The following is a 19,590-nucleotide window of genomic DNA, read 5'->3' on the forward strand; positions in this document are numbered from 1 at the left end:
CGAGGAAAAAAAAGAAACAGAAGCTGGAAATGGCTCCGAAAGTCCAATATTGGGATCAGCGTTATATATAGGTATACACTTCTACCCGGGGATTGGATTGGTCAAGCGATCAACAGTCGACTAATTCAGCGACATCGTGTGGTGGCCGTAGCATATTATAAAGTGACGCAGCTGCAGGAAAATAATGGTGTTGTGAGAAGAATTGACTTAAAAATTACGGAAGTCAACTCCAATGCGCTTGACCTTACATCGAGTATTGACTTCAAAGACTTTTCAGAACTTTCTAGGAACGAAGAACTCGCCACAAGTACAATATAGTATGATTAATTAGCTTGTAGAGCCTCAAATTTGATGAATTAATTCGAAATTCCAAAGAAAAAGAGAAATAAATACTCCCTCCGTCCTATTGAAAGTGTCATATTTTTTATTTTGGAATATCCCAAAACATTTATCATGTTAAAAAAGTCAAAACACCTTTTAATGTTTCTTTCCAATATAACCCTTCTTCTAATCATATGCATGCTATCATTCAAATTTAAAATTTCAATTTGTAAAGATAAAGTTGGAAAGAAAAATACAAACATCACAATCAAACTACTATTTTTAAAAAGTTGAATTTTCCAAATATGACTAAATAATTCGGACAGAGGAAGTAGCACGTCGTATAGATCCATTCTTGAAAATTCATATCCAATATTCGATTCTTGAATTGATAGTAAGAAGAATTTAAGGAGAAACTCTTCTCACTCTACATTAAATTGTTTTTTCTATGGCTGTAATTTTCAAGATTTGATTGAGGTATGAAAGGCCAAAGGTTTCATATTGGAAAGCATTATTGATTAATGCAAGTATGACACGAAAACGGTAATAGATTCATGGAATAGAGCTGCATAGGAAATGACGATGAAACTTCTGCTGAGCTTCTTCCAAAATGCCAATTGTTAATTTACCAAGGAAATGGGATTTCCATGAAGAAGGGATGACCCAATGCTTGAACCGTGCTTAAACGATTGCACGATTGATGTAACATGGAAGAGGTTACATCATTGATGGCGGTACGTTTCAACTACCCCAGACACCAGATTTTGATTATCGACGCATGCCAATTACCAAGGCTTGTTCTTTTCTTAAAAAAAAAAAAATCTACCATTATTTAATTAAGTACTAGAAGAATTGTGGGACAAAGGCTATACAAAGAGGCCACACACCCCTTTTGATGTGCTCTTGTACTATTGATTAGAATAAAAAGCTGATTCGTAATATCAATGCATCATTGTCATTAAGTACTTTCAAATGAATAGTACAGCCAACTTTTCAAGAATCAATAATGTTCCTCCAAATCAACTTGCTTATTAGCGGAGGATAATGTTTATTTGTCTGCTTCCAAGTTTTGTCCGAAGCTTGTGTTTGTGTGCTAAATATGGGTGAAAAATGAGTTCACGGACGTTTATAGTTTCATTATCCAAAGTTCGTTTCATTAGTTCTGTCTTCTCCTATCTTCTAGTACTGTTAACTACCTTCTCTTTTTTTTTTTTTTTTGTGGAAATGATTATCAATCAAGTTAATGATTTTCTCGGAAACAAATTTAATCAATTAGAAGTTTATAATCTTTTATGAGACTCGTCTCAGAATCAAAATTCCACAGTTGGGAGCAAAATTTGGAAACATGGCTCTCCTTCAAGGGATAGCTTCTAGTTTACATAAAATGGTTTGGGGAGAAAACTTCAAATCTTTTAACAATTTGATAGGTATTTTTTTCAAGTAAATCTTATATACACTGACAATGTGTATACTATCATGGTTGGATACACAATACATATGTAAAATTTGAGTTTCAAATTTAAATTCGAATTATATATCATGCATCTAATGGTGAAAGTGTATACACTATCAGTATACAGAAAATTAATCCATTTTCTTATGATAAGTTGAGTGTTAGGGAGCCAAATAAGCCCGTTAAAAAAGAAAATGGATCAACTATTAATACTTGAAGATTATCACCCATCCCCTGAATTGGAATATTTTTGCACCAAAAATTTATTCTTTTGTTAAATTTATAACACTGACCCTACTTTTATTCAGAGCACCAAATAGATAAACCGTGATTGATATATGTGGTTCAACTTAGACCTTTATTTGTGGAGAGAGATACAGATATTCTCAAAATGGTGAACCCTCTAGGACCATCATTTGCTTGAAGTTTGGCGAGGTCATGGTGGTCGAACTTCCTAGCAAATTACTGAAAGATGTATGGCAAAAACTCCGAGAGGAAAAAGAAAAGAAGATAGCAAAAGAGAGGATATTCAAATAACCATATTGTCTTGTTATTTTTGTATTTTTCTGGGCTACTAATTTATTCGATTTGTTGGTGTTATGCATGTGTACAGTGGGTACAAATGACTAAAGAATGAATACTGAATGGACCAACCTTTTCCAGCCATTTTTAATCTAAACAAGTAACTGCAATACTTTATCAACCACTGGTTCCCGTATCCCTGTGGTGCTGATAGACGTACGTAATAACTTCCCTACATGGATTACATTCAATTTCCATTTTTGCCTTAAATGGAACTGATGATGGCTTCTCCTAGATGATTGAGTAAGCGAACAATTGGACATGTATCAAATTCCAAACTAAGAAAGGTAAGGCAATCAATTATGTAATACCTAATTATCAAGTTACCAAAAATAGGGTTTTTTTTCTAACGGGTGTCCATTGGATACTCGTTAACGCACCTAAATTTTATTTAACATACAGTGTGTACACATATTAATAATTATTGTCTTCTTTTATATTTATACGCTTTCTCTAATTAATCTTTATCTTTGTAAAAATTTAACGCCTGAAATACATCTTAATCCAATAAAGATCAGTTAGACGGACCAATAATTACATATAAACAATACACAGCGTCCTACGAGTTTTAGATAAATCGAAATAAATCACGTTGTTACTGTCTCCAAAAAGGAAGGAGGAGTTACGGATAGAAAAGTAAAAATGGATGCAGCTTTCTTAATTAAAAAGAAGGGTTTAAGGTGTTAATTATTTTGAGAAGAGGATTATTAATATGGGAATGTACAATAAATGTGAGTTTGCACATCTAAATATACTAACAAGTGCCTTTTAGGCACCATGAAAAAAAAATTCTTAAAAAAAAACCCTTATTAAGAAGGTAAATCATATCCTACCCTCCGAGAGCTCTAGACTTGCAATTCCACAATATTGATCAGTAGCAATCAGGTGCCCCCGGGGTTAGATCACCCGGTCTGCGGCTGGAAAACCACTCGCAAGGTCGTGGGATCGAACCTCACCTAACGCCTGGGTACGGTTGGGGTGGTGCTGTACTCCAGGCGCAGGGGATTAGTCGGGCCACCTTCGGGTCTTGACCCGGACACCCCTGTGTTGACCAAAAAAAAATCAGTAGCAATCAGGTTGGCCTATGATCGATGCCCAGACATTTAACTAACGACTTACATTTCTCATCTTTCTGGTACACACTACACAGGGACTTAAATCAACCAAACATCACTTGTCATGGCTCCCTCAATTTAGTGCGGGCGGTAGCGGCTGGCGAAGTAAGCTGCTGAAATAGACGAGCAGGAGCATTATTTAGAACCATTACCCCACGCGGCGGATTTGTTTGTTTGATTGTTTCACTAGTGCGTGGAATATTCCAAAGGGTACAATTATTCAGGAGGACCAAGACTAAATAAACGATCCCTCTTGTCATCAGCCAAGAAAAAATAAGTACTTCATTTTGTCTACAATCTTTCAAGGTTTTGGACGCTTTCTTTTCTGCATGGATATTCCTAGTTAACTTCGCTAGCTGTTAAAGCGACTCGTATTGGTGCCTGTTACATCTTTGTTTACTATCGGAAAGTGCTGTCACTTGTCACGTTTATGGGGAGATTATCTTTAGCTGAAGGATAAGATTTGAGTAACAACGGCTGTTAAATTTTGAAGATTTTCATGTCATGATTTTCTATTGCATCATCGTGTTTTCAGTCTCTGGAATGGAATTTTTTACGATTCAAATTTTTTTCTCTCCTTTCCCATTGCTTGTTTCTAAAATTCCACCTCTCCCTGTTAGAATTTTTTTTTTTTTTTTTTAAAAGTACTCCCTGTACCATCCAGTTGCCTGTTTTTTGGTACAAGGGGACCCAATATAAGTGAAAGTTTCCGGCATGAAACTTCCTGTTAATTTCTCATATCTTGTAAACCTCCGCTTTGTCGAACATGACATATATATACAGACAGTTGATCTGGTCCATACTAAAACCTCAACCTCCAACTAGTTTAGATAGTAGTATTAGACTCGTACAAACGCTCGTGCAACACGAGCAGAAAACCTCATCCACAATTATCAATGCATAAAGCTAAGTAGTCCTTTCTTTGTTATGTGAAACTCGAAAGAGCTTCCAATGGAAAGTAAACAACAACAACGAAAGGAATGTTTCAAAGATAAAAAGGGAGATGAGGAAACCACACAGCTTTTGTCTCAAAGTTCATTGAAATGTCTTTTCCTAAAGACCATCTTAAATCGAGTGGTTCAAGTTTCTCTCTTTAATCAAAATCTGTAGTCCGAAATTTTTACCAACTTGTTCAGAGTAATATAAGAAATTGACAAATATTTTTTATCCAATGCCTAAATTGTTGAGCACAGATGTCGCTTTTACTAGCTAGGAGTACAATTGAATTTTACCTGTTTCTTTGAACTCATTAGACCAGTAGCATCTGTTTTCCCATTGTTTTAGGTTTGGTTTGGAATATTAAATGTTGTGCAACGCAAATTCAATCTTAACATCACATTAGATGCAAATGCAGTTAGTGGTTTAGGTGGCTTGTTGGGAAATAGTGGGCACTTGGATGTGGTATGTTTTGTCAAATCCTTTTAGTTCTGAGGCCATATTCTCCAGATAAATAAAGTCTACAACTCATCTTCTTGTTGATTTTGAGTGTATGATCAGTGGGACAGAAACCTGCTCCTACCCAACTAACATCATCACTCCTTGTCATGACCTGAAATTGTTAAATTCAAGTGTATTGGTGTTCATGTCAAAGTTGATCAAATCTTGTTGAGTTCTATACATCAAGAATATGAGCCCTTTTTTTTTCTTTATTATTATTTTTTGTTTAAGCCAAAAAAATAAGGGTAGTATTTAAGAAGTAAAGAAATAGAAAGACGAAATTAAATCCAGAACGCCTAATTTTTAGAATCTCAACTTTAGTCATTAGACCAATACCTGATTGGTATCAAACATACTATAACTTAATTGTTAGTAACATAGCTCATTTTGTTAGTGAAAAATGTTTGAACTGTTTTGCCTTCATGGAAATTTACAATTTAATATTACACGTTTACACTGCATATAAATTGATGAAAAGACCTTCTAGATTCCCACGAATTAATTGCTAATACTAGGCTAGATAGATTTTCCCGGTCCTCCAAAGTACACATTTATTATCTCTTCTTCTTTTTTTTTTTTCCTTTGGTGGTCTCCACACATTTGTTTACCATTTTCTATGTTTTTTATTTCATGAAAAGGCTACTATATTCTTGGCTAATCAAACGCCTATGCCAGCCAGCAGCTATGAAGCCATAACGCAGCCGCCCTTTCTCTGCTTCAAGTCCTCCTTGTATTAACGCTAACATCAAGCCCTTTCAGTATCTGTTAAAAATCAAATTACTTATTCAGAATATATGAGATGGTAAAACTTTTGACCTGATGAACTTGATCGTCCAAGAATTTTATCTTTTCCTCTTTCTTGACAGACTGCTTGATTGGATTTTAGGATGAGTATTCTTAATTTTTGCTTCGCAATTCAAGTTCTTTCAAAATACAATCAAGTTTGGGAAAATAAAATCTACAGAATAAAATTAAGTACATCAGTAGTATGATCGAAGTGGACTGTATGTATATTTCTCGGGAGCTGATAAGACCATTTTCCTTGCTGTAATAAGAAAGGATATTAACAAACTTACTAAAAGATGAACCCATAAACACTCATTTTCACTCCCTTTCCATCGTGCACATGCATGTCGATTATGAATGTCTTTCAAGTTACAGTTAACTCATTTTTTGTGTATTTATCATCAGGATGACTTCTTCGATTTCCCTACCAACTGGTTCTAACGTTAACATCAAGCTGACTCTCTCCTTGACAAAATGGATACTAGTAACAAGTGAATTCATAACCACCAAGAAAAAAAAAGGAAAAAAATACACACACACACACACTCTCTCTCTCTCTCTCAAAATTGTCCTTTTTACTTTTATTGGAATTTTTAATTTTTTTTTAAGCAGGAGAATGATAGGATTTAAGAAGCAAAATGGGGTAGGAAGATTTGCGTTCAAAATCATTAATTTATAAGGTCTCAATTCTAAGTTCTAACTCTTAGATCAGGGTCTTTTCGACTGCTAGTTATTCATTTTATTGGAAACTGATATTTTTGCTAGAAATTACGGCATGAGATGACAATAATAAATCTTGGGTTTAGGAACAATTGAAACCTGTCACCAATTAGAAAAAATTCAGGGCTCAAAGACCTAAGCCAAACATTTGATTTTGGCTCAGCTTTCAAATTGGATAGCGGTTGGTGGATGGAAACCAATTTTTTTTTTTTTTTACATTTCTTCAAAATATGAGGGTAGCAAACAACTCATCTGGTGCTATTGTGATCGATTAAATAAAATTGTAGATGAACACGTATGAAGTTTAGCTATCTACTTGGACATGGTTTTCGACCTACTAGTACTGGCCATCATCCTGCCAACACCTGCCTACAAGAACATATGACTTGTTTGACGATGATTTGGGCGAATTTGACTTTTCGGCTGTTGTACTTCTCTAAATTAGGCCTTTGCAGTTTGTTGTACGGGCAAGTTGGAAAAATTAGCAAGAAATTTGAAGGAGACAAATGATGCCCACACATCAAGAAGTGATGAACAAATAAACATAAAATTTAAAAGAAAAACGTTCATGCTTTTAAGACCTGAATGTTGTTAAATGTAGATTGGACCTATCCAATAATTTTAAGCTATAAATATATCCATAATTCAATTCACGAATGCATCGAGTTAAATAACTACTACTAAAATTTAACAGAAGGAGTCAAAATTTGGATTGCAATTTTCTATAAAAAATTTTGTATGTTTTCCGTGAACATATTTATCAATCACCAAATAGGAATCCAAACAAGAAATCAACAGAAAAAAAATGATAAAGCGAGACTGTTTGAACAGGTGGCGGCAAAGTTTTTCCTACATTTTATTTATGATTTTTTTTTTTGGGATTGTTTTTAGAAAAGAGACCAAGCCATTCTTGAGTGGCAGAGGCAAGCTGATGTAACCCATGCGTTTCGTTTTCAAGACATTTCTTGCTACCAAAAGAAAGGATCTTGGCTCAGAACACAATTAATTCTCTTCTAAGCTTAACCCCATCAACGATTGTCGTGAATTTTACCCTTGAAGTATTACAACTAAATTGGGTTAGGCTTTGAACATAAATTTAAGTTCCTTCAAAAAAAAAAAACATAAATTTAAGATTTAGCAATGAAAAGAAACAGTTAAAAGTTGAAAATGACTTCCCCACTCACGAGACCATACAAAATAAGCACAAACAAGTAAAGAGTAGGAACCAACCAAAGAAAAAGAACCGAACAACACGGCTCTCTCTACACATTCTTGGAAGTCATCGCTCATGCTGTGCATTACAGCATTTGCAAGTAACCAGAAGATTCATACATATATTATTTCTTTTTTTTTTTCATTATTCCCTTTATTCTGCTTTCCTATTTGCTTGGAATAGAATTCAAATTTCCTGGAAAAAAAATCATTTGTTAACCAATAGCTATATAGAAAATTTATTGAGTACTGTCCCATAGGCTTTAGCATAAAAAACCTACTAGAAATTCGATTAAAATTGTGTAGGCAAGAAATCTCTGCATGGACCTCAGTTAGGTGACAGTGAAGTTCTTAGCTTGGAGCTCAAGCCTTCTTTTTCTTATACTTCTAATTTTGAGTCTCTCTTGAAATTTTTTTTTTAAAAAAAAAAATTCTCTCAACGAGCATGAAAAAATATGAAAGAAAAATGGGAAATCTTAGCTAAAATAGTACAGTGCTCCATAAAATTTACTCCATCAATACTCAACCGAGCACCAAAGCCTATAAGACTTGGTGGGGCTAGAGATTAAGGTATTAAACTGGGCCCTGTTTGGATTGCTTGTTTCCGTCAGAAAATATTGTCGTTTTCCGTGATCACATTTCCCTATCACTTTTTTCCCTCACATATATCAAATCACTATAGTAATTTTTCTATGAAAAATGACGAAAAATGTAATTCAAACACAACCAAAACTTTCCATCACTTGCTATTATATGTGTTTGTCACTTTAAAATGGTTTCAAAATGCATCTGTTTGGTCTGGTGATGGTTCAGTTCCCATTGATTTTTTCTTAGATTTCTTCAAGTGTCCGTTTTTCATAGTATAAAATAAATATAGATATATCGTGTCACAAAAAACAAAATCAACCGAGTCCTATTTACTTCGTTGGAGCTAACCTAAAGTTAAAAAAAAGGAACAGGGACAAGCAGAGCAGAATAGGTTTTGGCGTGGCGGCGTTCTGAGTTGAAGACAAGAAGTTGTTGTTCAGAGTTGGACACGTAGATCATGTGCTTCATCACTCATTAATTAAGCCGCCGCCTGCTCCTCAATCAGATTCACATGGACGTGGACATGGTCATCACTTCAATGAGCTCATGCATCATGTCATTCACGACTGCGAGGACATGACCAGTTCACCAATTATACTTAGTCATGTTGCAGATTCATACGTAATTTCTATCTCGAATTTTACCCTACTTTCTTTGAAAAAAATAATTATAATCCACTTTTTAATTAAAGAATATAATTAATTTTTAATTTATTTAAAATATTCTTATTTAACGTGCTTTGTTATTAGTGAGTATAATTCACCTTATTCAACAATTGCTTTGATTCGTGTCTTAAATGGTGTAACTTCCATCGGTAGTGTATTGTTGTTGTAATTAATGTAAAGATACAACGATTAGTTATATTCCTAATATCAATGTAAATGTATTTTAGAAAAATAGTAGGTTAGATTTACTCTTCCAACAAAATTAACTATTTTTTAAAATTATATAAAAAAAGATCAAAATTGTCAAAATGGGACGGAGGGAGCGTTAGATTTCCAGTGGTGCTTGAAAAAAAAAATTAATTTACGTTTAAACTTATCATGTGAACGTAAATAATAATATGTATTATCGCTCTAAATACAACTATAATTTATTTGACTTTTTAAAAGTTAACGCATGAAACCTATTTTAAGGTAGACATGTTTTGTTAGAAAAGCTTAATTTATAATAAATTGAAAAGTTTACAAATGAAAACGGAAATATTGAACGCTGCGTAATTCGTGTTCTTCAACATAGATTTACGACGTCAAGGGGGCTTCGTTGTACTTTACAAATTTATTCCAAAGGAAATCTAGTCGCCAAATGTTGATTTGAATAAAGTTAAACAAATCCAATCCCTTCTCTATAGTTGCTACTCTTTCTTGTCTTATTTCTAAATTAAGTTGACTTTTTCTTTTGTGACATTTTCAAATTGATTTAATTACTATCTTAAATATACAATTTTTTTTATGTTATATTCTAACATAATGTAAATCTTGTAGGCGAACTTTATGCTTTTATGAAATGAATTTATGGTTACTTCAAAAAAAAGTAGATGTAAGCTTCTATTGACTATATATTCTCAATGAATTTAATTTATGGTGAATTTGTTGTAGTCTCATAAGTAAACCAAAAAAAAAAAAAGGCAATTGGAACTTATAAACAAAAAACTTTTTTTTCCCCTTTTAAAGTTCTCATCATATCAATTCAACTTTTTTTTTTCCTTCTGGAAACAGCAACAAGTCATGATCTCACCGCGTGAAGAAAAACAAAAACACTACTACTATTGAGAAGTCTACCTAGCAAGAGGCTATGAAACTCATCCTGGATTTTGATTCGAGAAAATTGCCTAAAATCATATACCCAAATAAAAAACAGACAAGACTGCGCAAGAATCCAGTCCCCATTCATATCTTTCTACTTCTAGAAGAACACGAGCACTACCCAATAAATGTGCCTAAAAATTCCTCTTTTCTTGTGAAACAATTAACAATCCACGTTGCCAAATGCAGCAAAACAGACCAAAACAAACAACCCCTCAAAATTACTCCCTCCGTCCCATTTTGATAGTTCTGATTTTTTTTACACAGTTTAAGAAAAAATAGTTAATTTTGTTGGAACAATCAATTTAGATAGCTATTTTCCTAAAATACCCTCACATTAATTAGAGTACAACTTTATGGGAACTTGAATTGATGGTAAAAAAAGAATCAACCCTCATTAAATGAGGTAGGTTTATAGTAACAACAACTTACATTGAATAAGGGTATTTTAGGAAAATTAAAATACAACTACATTCTTCAATTGGAAAACTTGACTACAATTTGGAACAGACGAAAAAGGAAAACAGGACTATCAAAGTGGGACGGAGGGAGTATATACGAAATCATTGAACTTCCATACGAGATTAATTAGCACTAATATGGGTTTCTTTTCTTGCCAAACCAGGTAAGAAAAGTGCATTGAACACAAACAAGAATCACGCTCAAAAAGACTAGAAGGAAACCTGTTCTATAGCATGCGTTATTATACTAAAATCTCCGATCTTGTTAAAACAATTATTAACACATAATCCTAGCTTATCAAGCTTAAATAACAAATGCTTGAAATAACTTGCTGAATGACGTACGAGTTTTTCTGCAATAAAATCTCTAAAGATCTTATTTCCTTTTTTTTTTCTGTCCCAAAATTCATTAATTTGACACTACATATTCCAAATAATGGAATGTAAAAGTCATATAGATTTTTAATTGGAAAAGTTTTGGTGCAAATCATGCTGTGTATGTTATATCACTGAATACGTAAGAGGTCGTGTTACAGCTTTGCCACTAATTTTACTAGTGACAGTAATTAGTAGGAAAAAAGATAGCAAAGTATTATGGAAGTTTGACCAATCTCACATCTGTTCAACCTACGCGCCATGCTGTCGCATCTTACAGGTTCCCACCTTTGACTGAGCTTTTCTTTTTTTTTTTTTGGGATCAAAATTTTTGATTAAGTATTAATTAAATGTATTTTTTTTAAAAAAATAAAAACTAAATCTATTTTATCTTCAAAAAGAATATTCATTTTATTCCCTTTTTGTCAAAAGAAAATTCGTTTTACTCCCTTTCTCTGTCACGTTACGGCTATGAAAAAGAGAAGATAAATGTGTGTATTTCCAATTCAAACGAATTCACCTTTTTTTTCTCCTGCGCAAAAAGGTAACCTTTAACTACATCTTTTTTCAGAATTTTAATTAATCATCACATTTATACACGCACTAACACGCCTTAAAATACACACACAAGCATTAAACTACTCTGTGTATTCATATGTATACAAGATACATGCATGCCTGAGATGGAGCCGTCTTTTATTGGTCTTCTCTGCGTATATCTGTATATAACACAGATACGCAGGGAAGACCAATCCACCCAAAACAACCACCAATATCTCACGACTTTTCCCCTTTCTAGAAATACTTCCCGCGAAAATTTTTTTCATCATGAAAGTGAGAAAACATATAATATAAAGCCGAGATCATCAGAACCCATCTTCCGTTATTATAATGTAAATTGATTATCCTTTTTTTTTTTAATATAATTCTGGGATTTTCATGATTGTTTTTTCCACCCTCTCCTAGCAATCATTTTCGTTGTTTTTATGGTTAACTATAGAAATGTTTTATTAGTACATCAAATAGTAGTCGAGTTTTGAAAGTTTCTTTGAGCCAAAATGCGTGTTTACAATCCAACGGTTGTCAAGTCAAACCCATGAGAGAGAAACAGAGGAAACGGAGAAGGGAAGAAGAAAGAGAGATCCAAGTCAATGTTCAAAGCTTTTGGGCCGAGTTAAAAATCATCTACTAGGACAATTCTTCCTTATTACTGATTCTCAACACATTTGCCTTCTTTCTTCTGCTTCATCTTCTTCTTATTGCATTCCACCCCAACACCCATATATATATCTCTGCCATATAATTTTTAATGATCTTTTTGTATCCAATTAGCTGTACATTAGTAGACAAGGCCTTCTTTGTTTCTGAGTCATTTTTGTTTCAAATATTAGAGCTTGTTTCTCGGAAATATTGAGGTGGGATTGTTGGAAAAACAAGTTTGATGATTTCAAGGATATTCTTCTGAATCCTTAAGGTTTTCTGTTTCTGTGTCTTTTTGGATTCTTTCTTTGTTGTTGTACCTTTGTAGCTCCTGTCTGCATATTTTCGTATTCTTCATCTGGGTTGTGCTTGTTGCTTGATTTGGGAACTTTTCAGCTAAAAAGCCTTGTCTGGGGTTCTGTTTCTTGGATAAATTTGTTTATTCTTTTGGGTGGGGTGTGGGAAATTTTTCATTTTTGGGCCTTTTTTGGGCTCTGGCTTCTCTATTCAAGACTGTTGTTGGCAGAAAGAGCTGCATTTTCAGTTCAAAATTGCAACTTTGGAAGGCTAAACCTTTTGAGATTTTGAAGTGGAGGAGTTATTAGTTTGACGTTGACTCCAATGGCACCAAAAGACAGAAACAGAGATGGTAAAAAAAAGAAGCTGCATTTCAGCAAGATCTACTCATTTAGATGTGGAAGAGGAGGTTTTAAAGAAGACCATGGTAGTATTGGAGGACCAGGATTTTCAAGAGTGGTATATTGCAACGAACCAGCTGATTTTGAAGCTGGTTTAAGGAATTATCCTGGGAATTATGTCAAGAGTACAAAGTATACAGTTGCCTCTTTTTTCCCTAAAGCTTTGTTTGAGCAGTTTAGGAGAGTGGCTAATTTTTATTTTCTCGTTGTTGGTACATTGGCCTTCACACCTTTAGCTCCTTATAGCGCTGTTAGTGCTATTATTCCTCTAATAATTGTTATTGGAGCGAGTATGGTGAAAGAAGGTATTGAAGACTGGCGCCGACAACAGCAGGTACTTGATAATTAACCTCTATCTTGTGCTTTTCCTTAATTTAAATCCCTTCTACATTTTGAACGTAATTTGTTCGAGACATTAACGAATTAGCTCATACAAGTAGAGAGACTTTTGTAGAGAATTTTCCAAGTCAGAAATTTTTTGTGGAAATGTTTGGATATCTAGATGTAGTAGAAGGTTCCAATACATCTACAACAGGGATTTATTGGGACATGAAAGAAGATGGTTAGGCAAATTTCAGTATTTTGGTGACCATTAGTTGGTAAATTTAGTGTAGTAGACAAGCTGAGATTGCTTTTGAGAATTAACACATATAAATGGTCTGGTATAAGCAATTAGATTTATCTGCAGCAGGGACTTTTATCTTTTTTATCTTTTTATCGAACAAATTTGAGTATTATTATCGGAAATTACTTGCCTGCTCTTTAGATTCCGTCCTCAAAAATTCTAGTCATATTTCAAACTGACTGCCACCTTCAAGCTTGTCTTATGTTGCTTGTGAAAATATCTATTTCAGGATATGGAGGTTAACAATAGAAAAGTTAAAGTACACCATGGTGATGGGCTTTTCCAAAATACAGAATGGAAAAATCTCAGAGTTGGGGATATAGTTAAAGTGGAGAAGGATGAATTCTTTCCGGCAGACCTGCTTCTGCTTTCGTCCAGTTATGATGATGCAGTTTGCTATGTTGAGACCATGAATCTTGATGGCGAGACGAATCTGAAACTTAAACAGGGATTGGAGGTAACTTCATTCATGAATGAGGACGTAAACTATAAAGATTTTAAGGCACTTGTCAAATGCGAAGATCCAAATGCTAATTTGTACACTTTTGTTGGAAGTATGGAATTTGAAGAGCAACAACATCCTCTTTCTCCTCAACAATTACTACTTAGAGACTCAAAACTGCGAAACACAGACTATATTTATGGGTCTGTTATCTTCACTGGTCATGATACCAAGGTCATTCAGAATTCCACTGATCCCCCATCAAAGAGAAGCAAAATTGAGAAGAAAATGGATAAGATCATTTACTTCTTGTTTGGTGTCTTGTTCACGATAGCTTTTGTTGGATCAATTTACTTTGGCATTGTAACGAAAAAGGACTTGGATAAGGGACATAATAGATGGTATCTGAGACCAGACAGTGCCAAAATTTTCTTTGATCCCAAGAGAGCTCCTGCTGCTGCAACATATCACTTTTTGACAGCCCTGATGTTGTACAGCTACTTGATTCCAATCTCCTTGTATGTGTCAATAGAAATTGTGAAAGTTCTTCAGAGCATGTTCATTAATCAAGATATCCACATGTATTATGAGGAAACTGACAAGCCAGCGCACGCACGCACCTCAAATTTAAATGAAGAACTTGGTCAAGTAGATACAATACTTTCTGATAAGACGGGGACATTGACCTGCAACTCCATGGAATTCATCAAGTGCTCTGTGGCTGGGACTGCTTATGGGCGCGGTGTTACTGAGGTAGAGAGAGCGATGGCAAAGAGAAATGGCTCTCCTTTAATGGTAAATGGAAAGGATGTTGTTGAGGATTCCCCTAAGAGTGCCACAAAGTCATCTATTAAAGGCTACAATTTTGATGATGAGAGGATTGCGGACAGCAATTGGGTGAATGAGCTCCATGCTGATGTCATACAGAAGTTCTGTCGCTTATTGGCAGTCTGCCATACTGCTATACCTGAAATGGATGAAGAAACCGGAAAGGTTTCATATGAAGCTGAATCACCCGATGAGGCAGCTTTTGTGATTGCTGCAAGAGAACTTGGATTTGAATTCTATAGGAGGACGCAAACTACTGTTTCAGTGAATGAGTTGGATACATCATCTGGCAAGAAAATTGAGAGGTAAGTACTTCGATATTTCTGTTTGCAGCACATTTTTCCTGTATTTGGCCTTTCTGAGACTGCTGATTTGTTACATCAGGATTTTCTGAGTTGAACTGGATGCCTCACAAAATCCAAATTTCGAATATATGTGTCTTCCAACTATACAGATGCCACAAAAAATGAATCTTTTCATGCTGTTGAAAAATGATACCTGCCTATTGCTTTATGTTCACCTGAATGGGATGTTTTTACAAAGCTTTCTCCCTTCTTGCAGGGAATATAAACTTCTAAATGTTTTGGAGTTTAACAGCACTAGAAAGCGGATGTCTGTTATAGTAAAGGATGAGGAAGGAAAGATTCTATTGCTCTCTAAAGGTGCTGACAGGTCGGTACAGTAATTAATGTATTACTGCTAATTCATGTAATACGTACTCCTACGTCTACTTTCAACTGTTTCATGGAATGCTTTTTGTTCCTTCCTCTTGCTCTGATGCTATCTCTTTCTTGGCCACTTTGTTACTGATCTTTCAGCGTCATGTTTGGAAGGCTTGGAAAAAATGGAAGGGAATTTGAAGATCAAACCAGGGAACATGTTAATGAGTATGCTGATGCAGGACTTAGAACTTTGCTACTGGCTTATCGGGTGCTCAGTGAGGAAGAGTACAAAATATTCAATGAAAAATTTCTAGAGGCCAAGAATTTAGTCACTGCTGATCGTGAGGCATTGATTGATGAAGTGACAGAGACAATTGAGCAAGATTTAATTCTTCTGGGTGCAACAGCTGTTGAGGACAAACTTCAACCTGGGGTAGGTTTTAGGTTTTAAATGGAGGTAACTTATCAATTACAGCAAACATGAAGATAAATGTGGATCTGATTATTCTTCTTTTTTCCCCCTATTGATTTGTTTGTGCTAGGTTCCTGAATGCATTGACAAGCTTGCTCAAGCAGGCATAAAATTGTGGGTTCTGACTGGAGATAAGATGGAAACTGCAATTAATATAGGGTATGGTCATTTGAAAATGCTTGTGGTATTTTTAAGTGTGAGAGGTTCTCTTGTCCTTCATTGCTAACTCCAAAAAATCATATTTTGCAGTTTTGCCTGTAGTTTGCTTAGACAAGGAATGAAGCAGATAATAATCACATTAGAGACCCCTGAAATCATAGCTCTTGAAAAAGGGGATGACAAGAATGCTATTGCAAAGGTATCCACGAATCCTGTAAACACCCAATTTTTAATCATGTGTCCATCTGGAAGAGAAAATGAGCAGTTGATGCTTACTGAAAACTGTATTATTGCATGTCTTGAGAGACGGACAATTTTTATGGCATACAACTTCCATCGATGATTCTCTGTGGCATACAACTTCCATTCCATGCTAAGGGCAGGTTTTGATGGTATTAGGTCTGATAATTTTTGGAGTGGAATTGGAAAAGGAAAAGTTTCGTGGTTTTATCGCTTCAAGCTGAATTTCCGGCTAAGTTATGTGTCAAAAAGTTCCTGCATTGTGTCTGTTTCTTGTTTCTCCTTTAGAGTATGTTGAAACAAGAAAGAAGTTTCATTAATTCCTTTTTCTGCGGGAAAATTGTCTTACACTGATACTGAAAAGTATATAAACAGGTAGTTTGATGAGTTAGTTGGTGTTGACATTTTCCATTGGCTTAGCTTACTTTCTCGTCTTTTACTTGTCCACATCAATTTTCTTGTGCATCTGCTTATATGACTCTTTCTTAATAACTGTACTATGTAGTCTAAGAAAAGTACTTTAAATTATTTTATCAATAGGCTTCAAGGCAGAGCGTCATCCAGCAGATTACTGAGGGAAAGGCTCAGGTTAGGTCAAGCTCTGAGGCATTTGCTTTGATAATTGATGGGAAATCTCTTGCTTATGCATTAGAAGATGATACAAAGAATTTATTTCTGGAGCTTGCAATCAGCTGTGCATCTGTTATTTGTTGTCGATCATCACCAAAGCAGAAGGCATTGGTGAGTCTGGACCATATCCCAAACCCACAGGCTCCCCCTATCTCTGATTATTTTCCTACTGAGGACTTAGTTTTGATGCTAAATGCAATTGCTGCTGGATATGCAGGTTACAAGACTTGTTAAAGATGGAACCAAGAAGACAACATTAGCCATTGGTGATGGAGCGAATGATGTGGGAATGCTTCAAGAAGCTGACATCGGAATTGGAATTAGTGGTGTTGAAGGAATGCAGGTACAGAATTTACTTTTTACCTGATTAATTTGCAGGAAACATCATGCTTTTATCATAATCTACCACTTCTAGCTTTCACACTTATTTTCTTGTGCAAATTAGGCTGTCATGTCAAGTGATGTTGCAATTGCTCAGTTTCGATTTTTGGAGCGCTTACTTCTGGTGCACGGACATTGGTGCTACCGAAGGATTTCTTCAATGGTAATGTATCTTGGTTGTGCTCCTTTACATATTATTTGCACCCTTATTACAATTAAAAGAATATTGGTTTTTAACTGAATGCTTGCAGTTTTGGTCTTGGATCAATTCATTCAAATGTATAAATCATGTTTTTGTCATATTGCATCAACATCAAACTTTCTTAATCATCATTTGATTTGGTTTATCTATTCTTTTTTGCAGATATGCTACTTCTTCTATAAGAACGTCACATTTGGTTTTACTGTATTTCTATATGAGGCATATGCATCATTCTCTGCCCAGCCGGCATACAATGATTGGTTTTTGACCCTTTACAACATTTTCTTCACATCACTTCCAGTCATCGCTTTGGGAGTTTTTGATCAGGATGTATCTGCTCGGTTTTGTCTGAAGGTATGCCTTTCATCTAAAGCTATGTTTATTACTGAAATTGGCACGTTCAGCTTATAATATTTAGAATTTTAAGCTGTTATAAAAGGATTATCTTTCCTAGACATATAATAAGAGAACACAGGCCAATTTAGCAAATAACAACAATTTGGGTGTTCTTTTCGAGTAATGAACATCAATTTGGGTGTTGGTCACTATCCATAACAGCTGTTAGGTGATTGCAATTATGCCTACTATCTCCAATGGAGTACATCATTCATCAATGAGAAGCCATAAACGATGGAAAAGTTATAGCTTCTAAGTGAAATTATTGACAATTAGAATGTGTAGTTTAAGTAAATACAGGAGTCTGCTTCTTTTTACGAGTCTCTATCTCATAAATTTATATCTCAAAGGAAATGACCAAAGATTTTATATTAGACCTTACCTCTTATTTCTATACAAGGTTCCTTACTGATTCATTGGGATTGTGTTGCAGTTCCCAATGCTGTACCAAGAAGGTGTACAGAATCTTCTCTTCAGCTGGCGCCGCATTATTGGCTGGATGCTAAATGGCGTTTGCAGTGCTGTTATTATCTTCTTTTTATGCACTAAAGCGCTAGATCCACAGGCCTTCAACAAGAATGGAAAAGTTGCAGGATTCGCGGTCTTGGGCACAACTATGTACACTTGTGTTGTTTGGGTTGTGAATTGCCAGATGGCTCTCGCTGTCAGTTACTTCACCTTAATACAACATATCTTTATCTGGGGTGGAATTGCTTTATGGTACCTTTTCCTCCTGGCATATGGAGCCATAACTCCCAAGTATTCCTCTACTGCATACAAGCTCTTCATTGAAGCCCTTGCCCCTGCCCCAGCATTCTGGATAGTCACAATCTTTGTGGTTATTTCGGCGCTGATCCCTTACTTCTGTTACAATGCAATTCAAATGCGGTTCTTTCCCATGTACCATGGGATGATACAGTGGATAAGGCGTGAGGGGCGCTCAGATGACCCTGAATACTGCAATATGGTGCGACAGAGATCAATACGCCCCACGACTGTGGGTTTTACTGCACGTTCTATGGCAAGAACGAATCCGCTGGATGGTAGGAAGCAAAACCACAGATAACATATACAGGTCCCTCTTACTTTGAGCTGCTGTAGACTCTGAACCTCTGAATTTTGCTGTAAATTCAGAACTGTAAACGGTGTATATGATACTGCGGCTGTCGCTACTTATTGGCCCATGGCCATTGACTCCCAAGATTAGCAAGTTCAAAGATGAAACAGCATTCAGCTGTACCATCTGTGGAAGTAGCAGAAACAAGCCCAGGAAGTTTGTAAATGTTGATAATTAGCGATAGAAGCTATGATATATTCATTCGTTTTAAATGTGTATTTTGTAAATTATCGATATATACATCATAGAAAGGCAGAGTTATGGATTCTTTCATGGGGAAGGGATAGTTTTTCCTTCCAATCCGGCCCTCTTGTTCATGGTTTACTCTTCTGTAATAGCAGTTCATATCTTTTGAACAATAAAGAAGTTCTAATCTCTCATTCGAACTCGCCACCCGTTTTTTTCTTTGGTTTCTCTCTCTATCTCTGTCTCTCTGTGTTGACCTGTGCGTGTGTGAAATGTTGCAAACCAGCGTTTAGCTATGTGATTGTAATATTCTGGAACCGTGTCAAATTTCGTCTCTCCAATCTTAAAATTTGTAAAAACTACATAAATGCTGCAGTTGATATGGAACCGTAGTTGATTTTATCAGATATGAAGGTGAAAATGCAATGCAAACTAAGCAAGGTGGCATTCTTCAAATTTTGCTCCTAATGAACATCATTCCGCCTCTTATAACTAAT

At 35.2% G+C, this 19,590-nt stretch overlaps 1 protein-coding gene across 1 annotated transcript; it reads left to right on the plus strand.

Moving 5' to 3' along the window:
* Positions 1 to 11,611: 11,611 nt before the first annotated feature.
* Positions 11,612 to 19,175, plus strand: LOC140021457 (putative phospholipid-transporting ATPase 9). Its single transcript, XM_072072288.1, has 11 exons — positions 11,612 to 13,087; positions 13,608 to 14,953; positions 15,210 to 15,320; positions 15,467 to 15,743; positions 15,853 to 15,941; positions 16,032 to 16,140; positions 16,722 to 16,922; positions 17,029 to 17,154; positions 17,257 to 17,355; positions 17,557 to 17,748; positions 18,224 to 19,175. Exons 1-11 carry the CDS (start codon positions 12,677 to 12,679, stop codon positions 18,854 to 18,856), a joined length of 3,594 nt encoding a protein of 1,197 aa, XP_071928389.1. The 5' UTR covers positions 11,612 to 12,676; the 3' UTR covers positions 18,857 to 19,175.
* The last annotated feature ends 415 nt before the right edge of the window (positions 19,176 to 19,590 follow it).

Source organism: Coffea arabica, chromosome 11e (genome assembly GCF_036785885.1).
Source record: "Coffea arabica cultivar ET-39 chromosome 11e, Coffea Arabica ET-39 HiFi, whole genome shotgun sequence".
NCBI classification, from domain to species: domain Eukaryota; kingdom Viridiplantae; phylum Streptophyta; class Magnoliopsida; order Gentianales; family Rubiaceae; genus Coffea; species Coffea arabica.

Bases quoted from the DNA above. Each gene is read 5' to 3' on its own strand.
- LOC140021457 (XM_072072288.1), top strand. From the start codon at position 12,677: ATGGCACCAAAAGACAGAAACAGAGATGGTAAAAAAAAGAAGCTGCAT. The intron at 13,088-13,607 runs GTACTTGATAAT...TATCTATTTCAG, and splicing joins ACTGGCGCCGACAACAGCAG to GATATGGAGGTTAACAATAG. The intron at 17,155-17,256 runs GTACAGAATTTA...TGTGCAAATTAG, and splicing joins GTGGTGTTGAAGGAATGCAG to GCTGTCATGTCAAGTGATGT.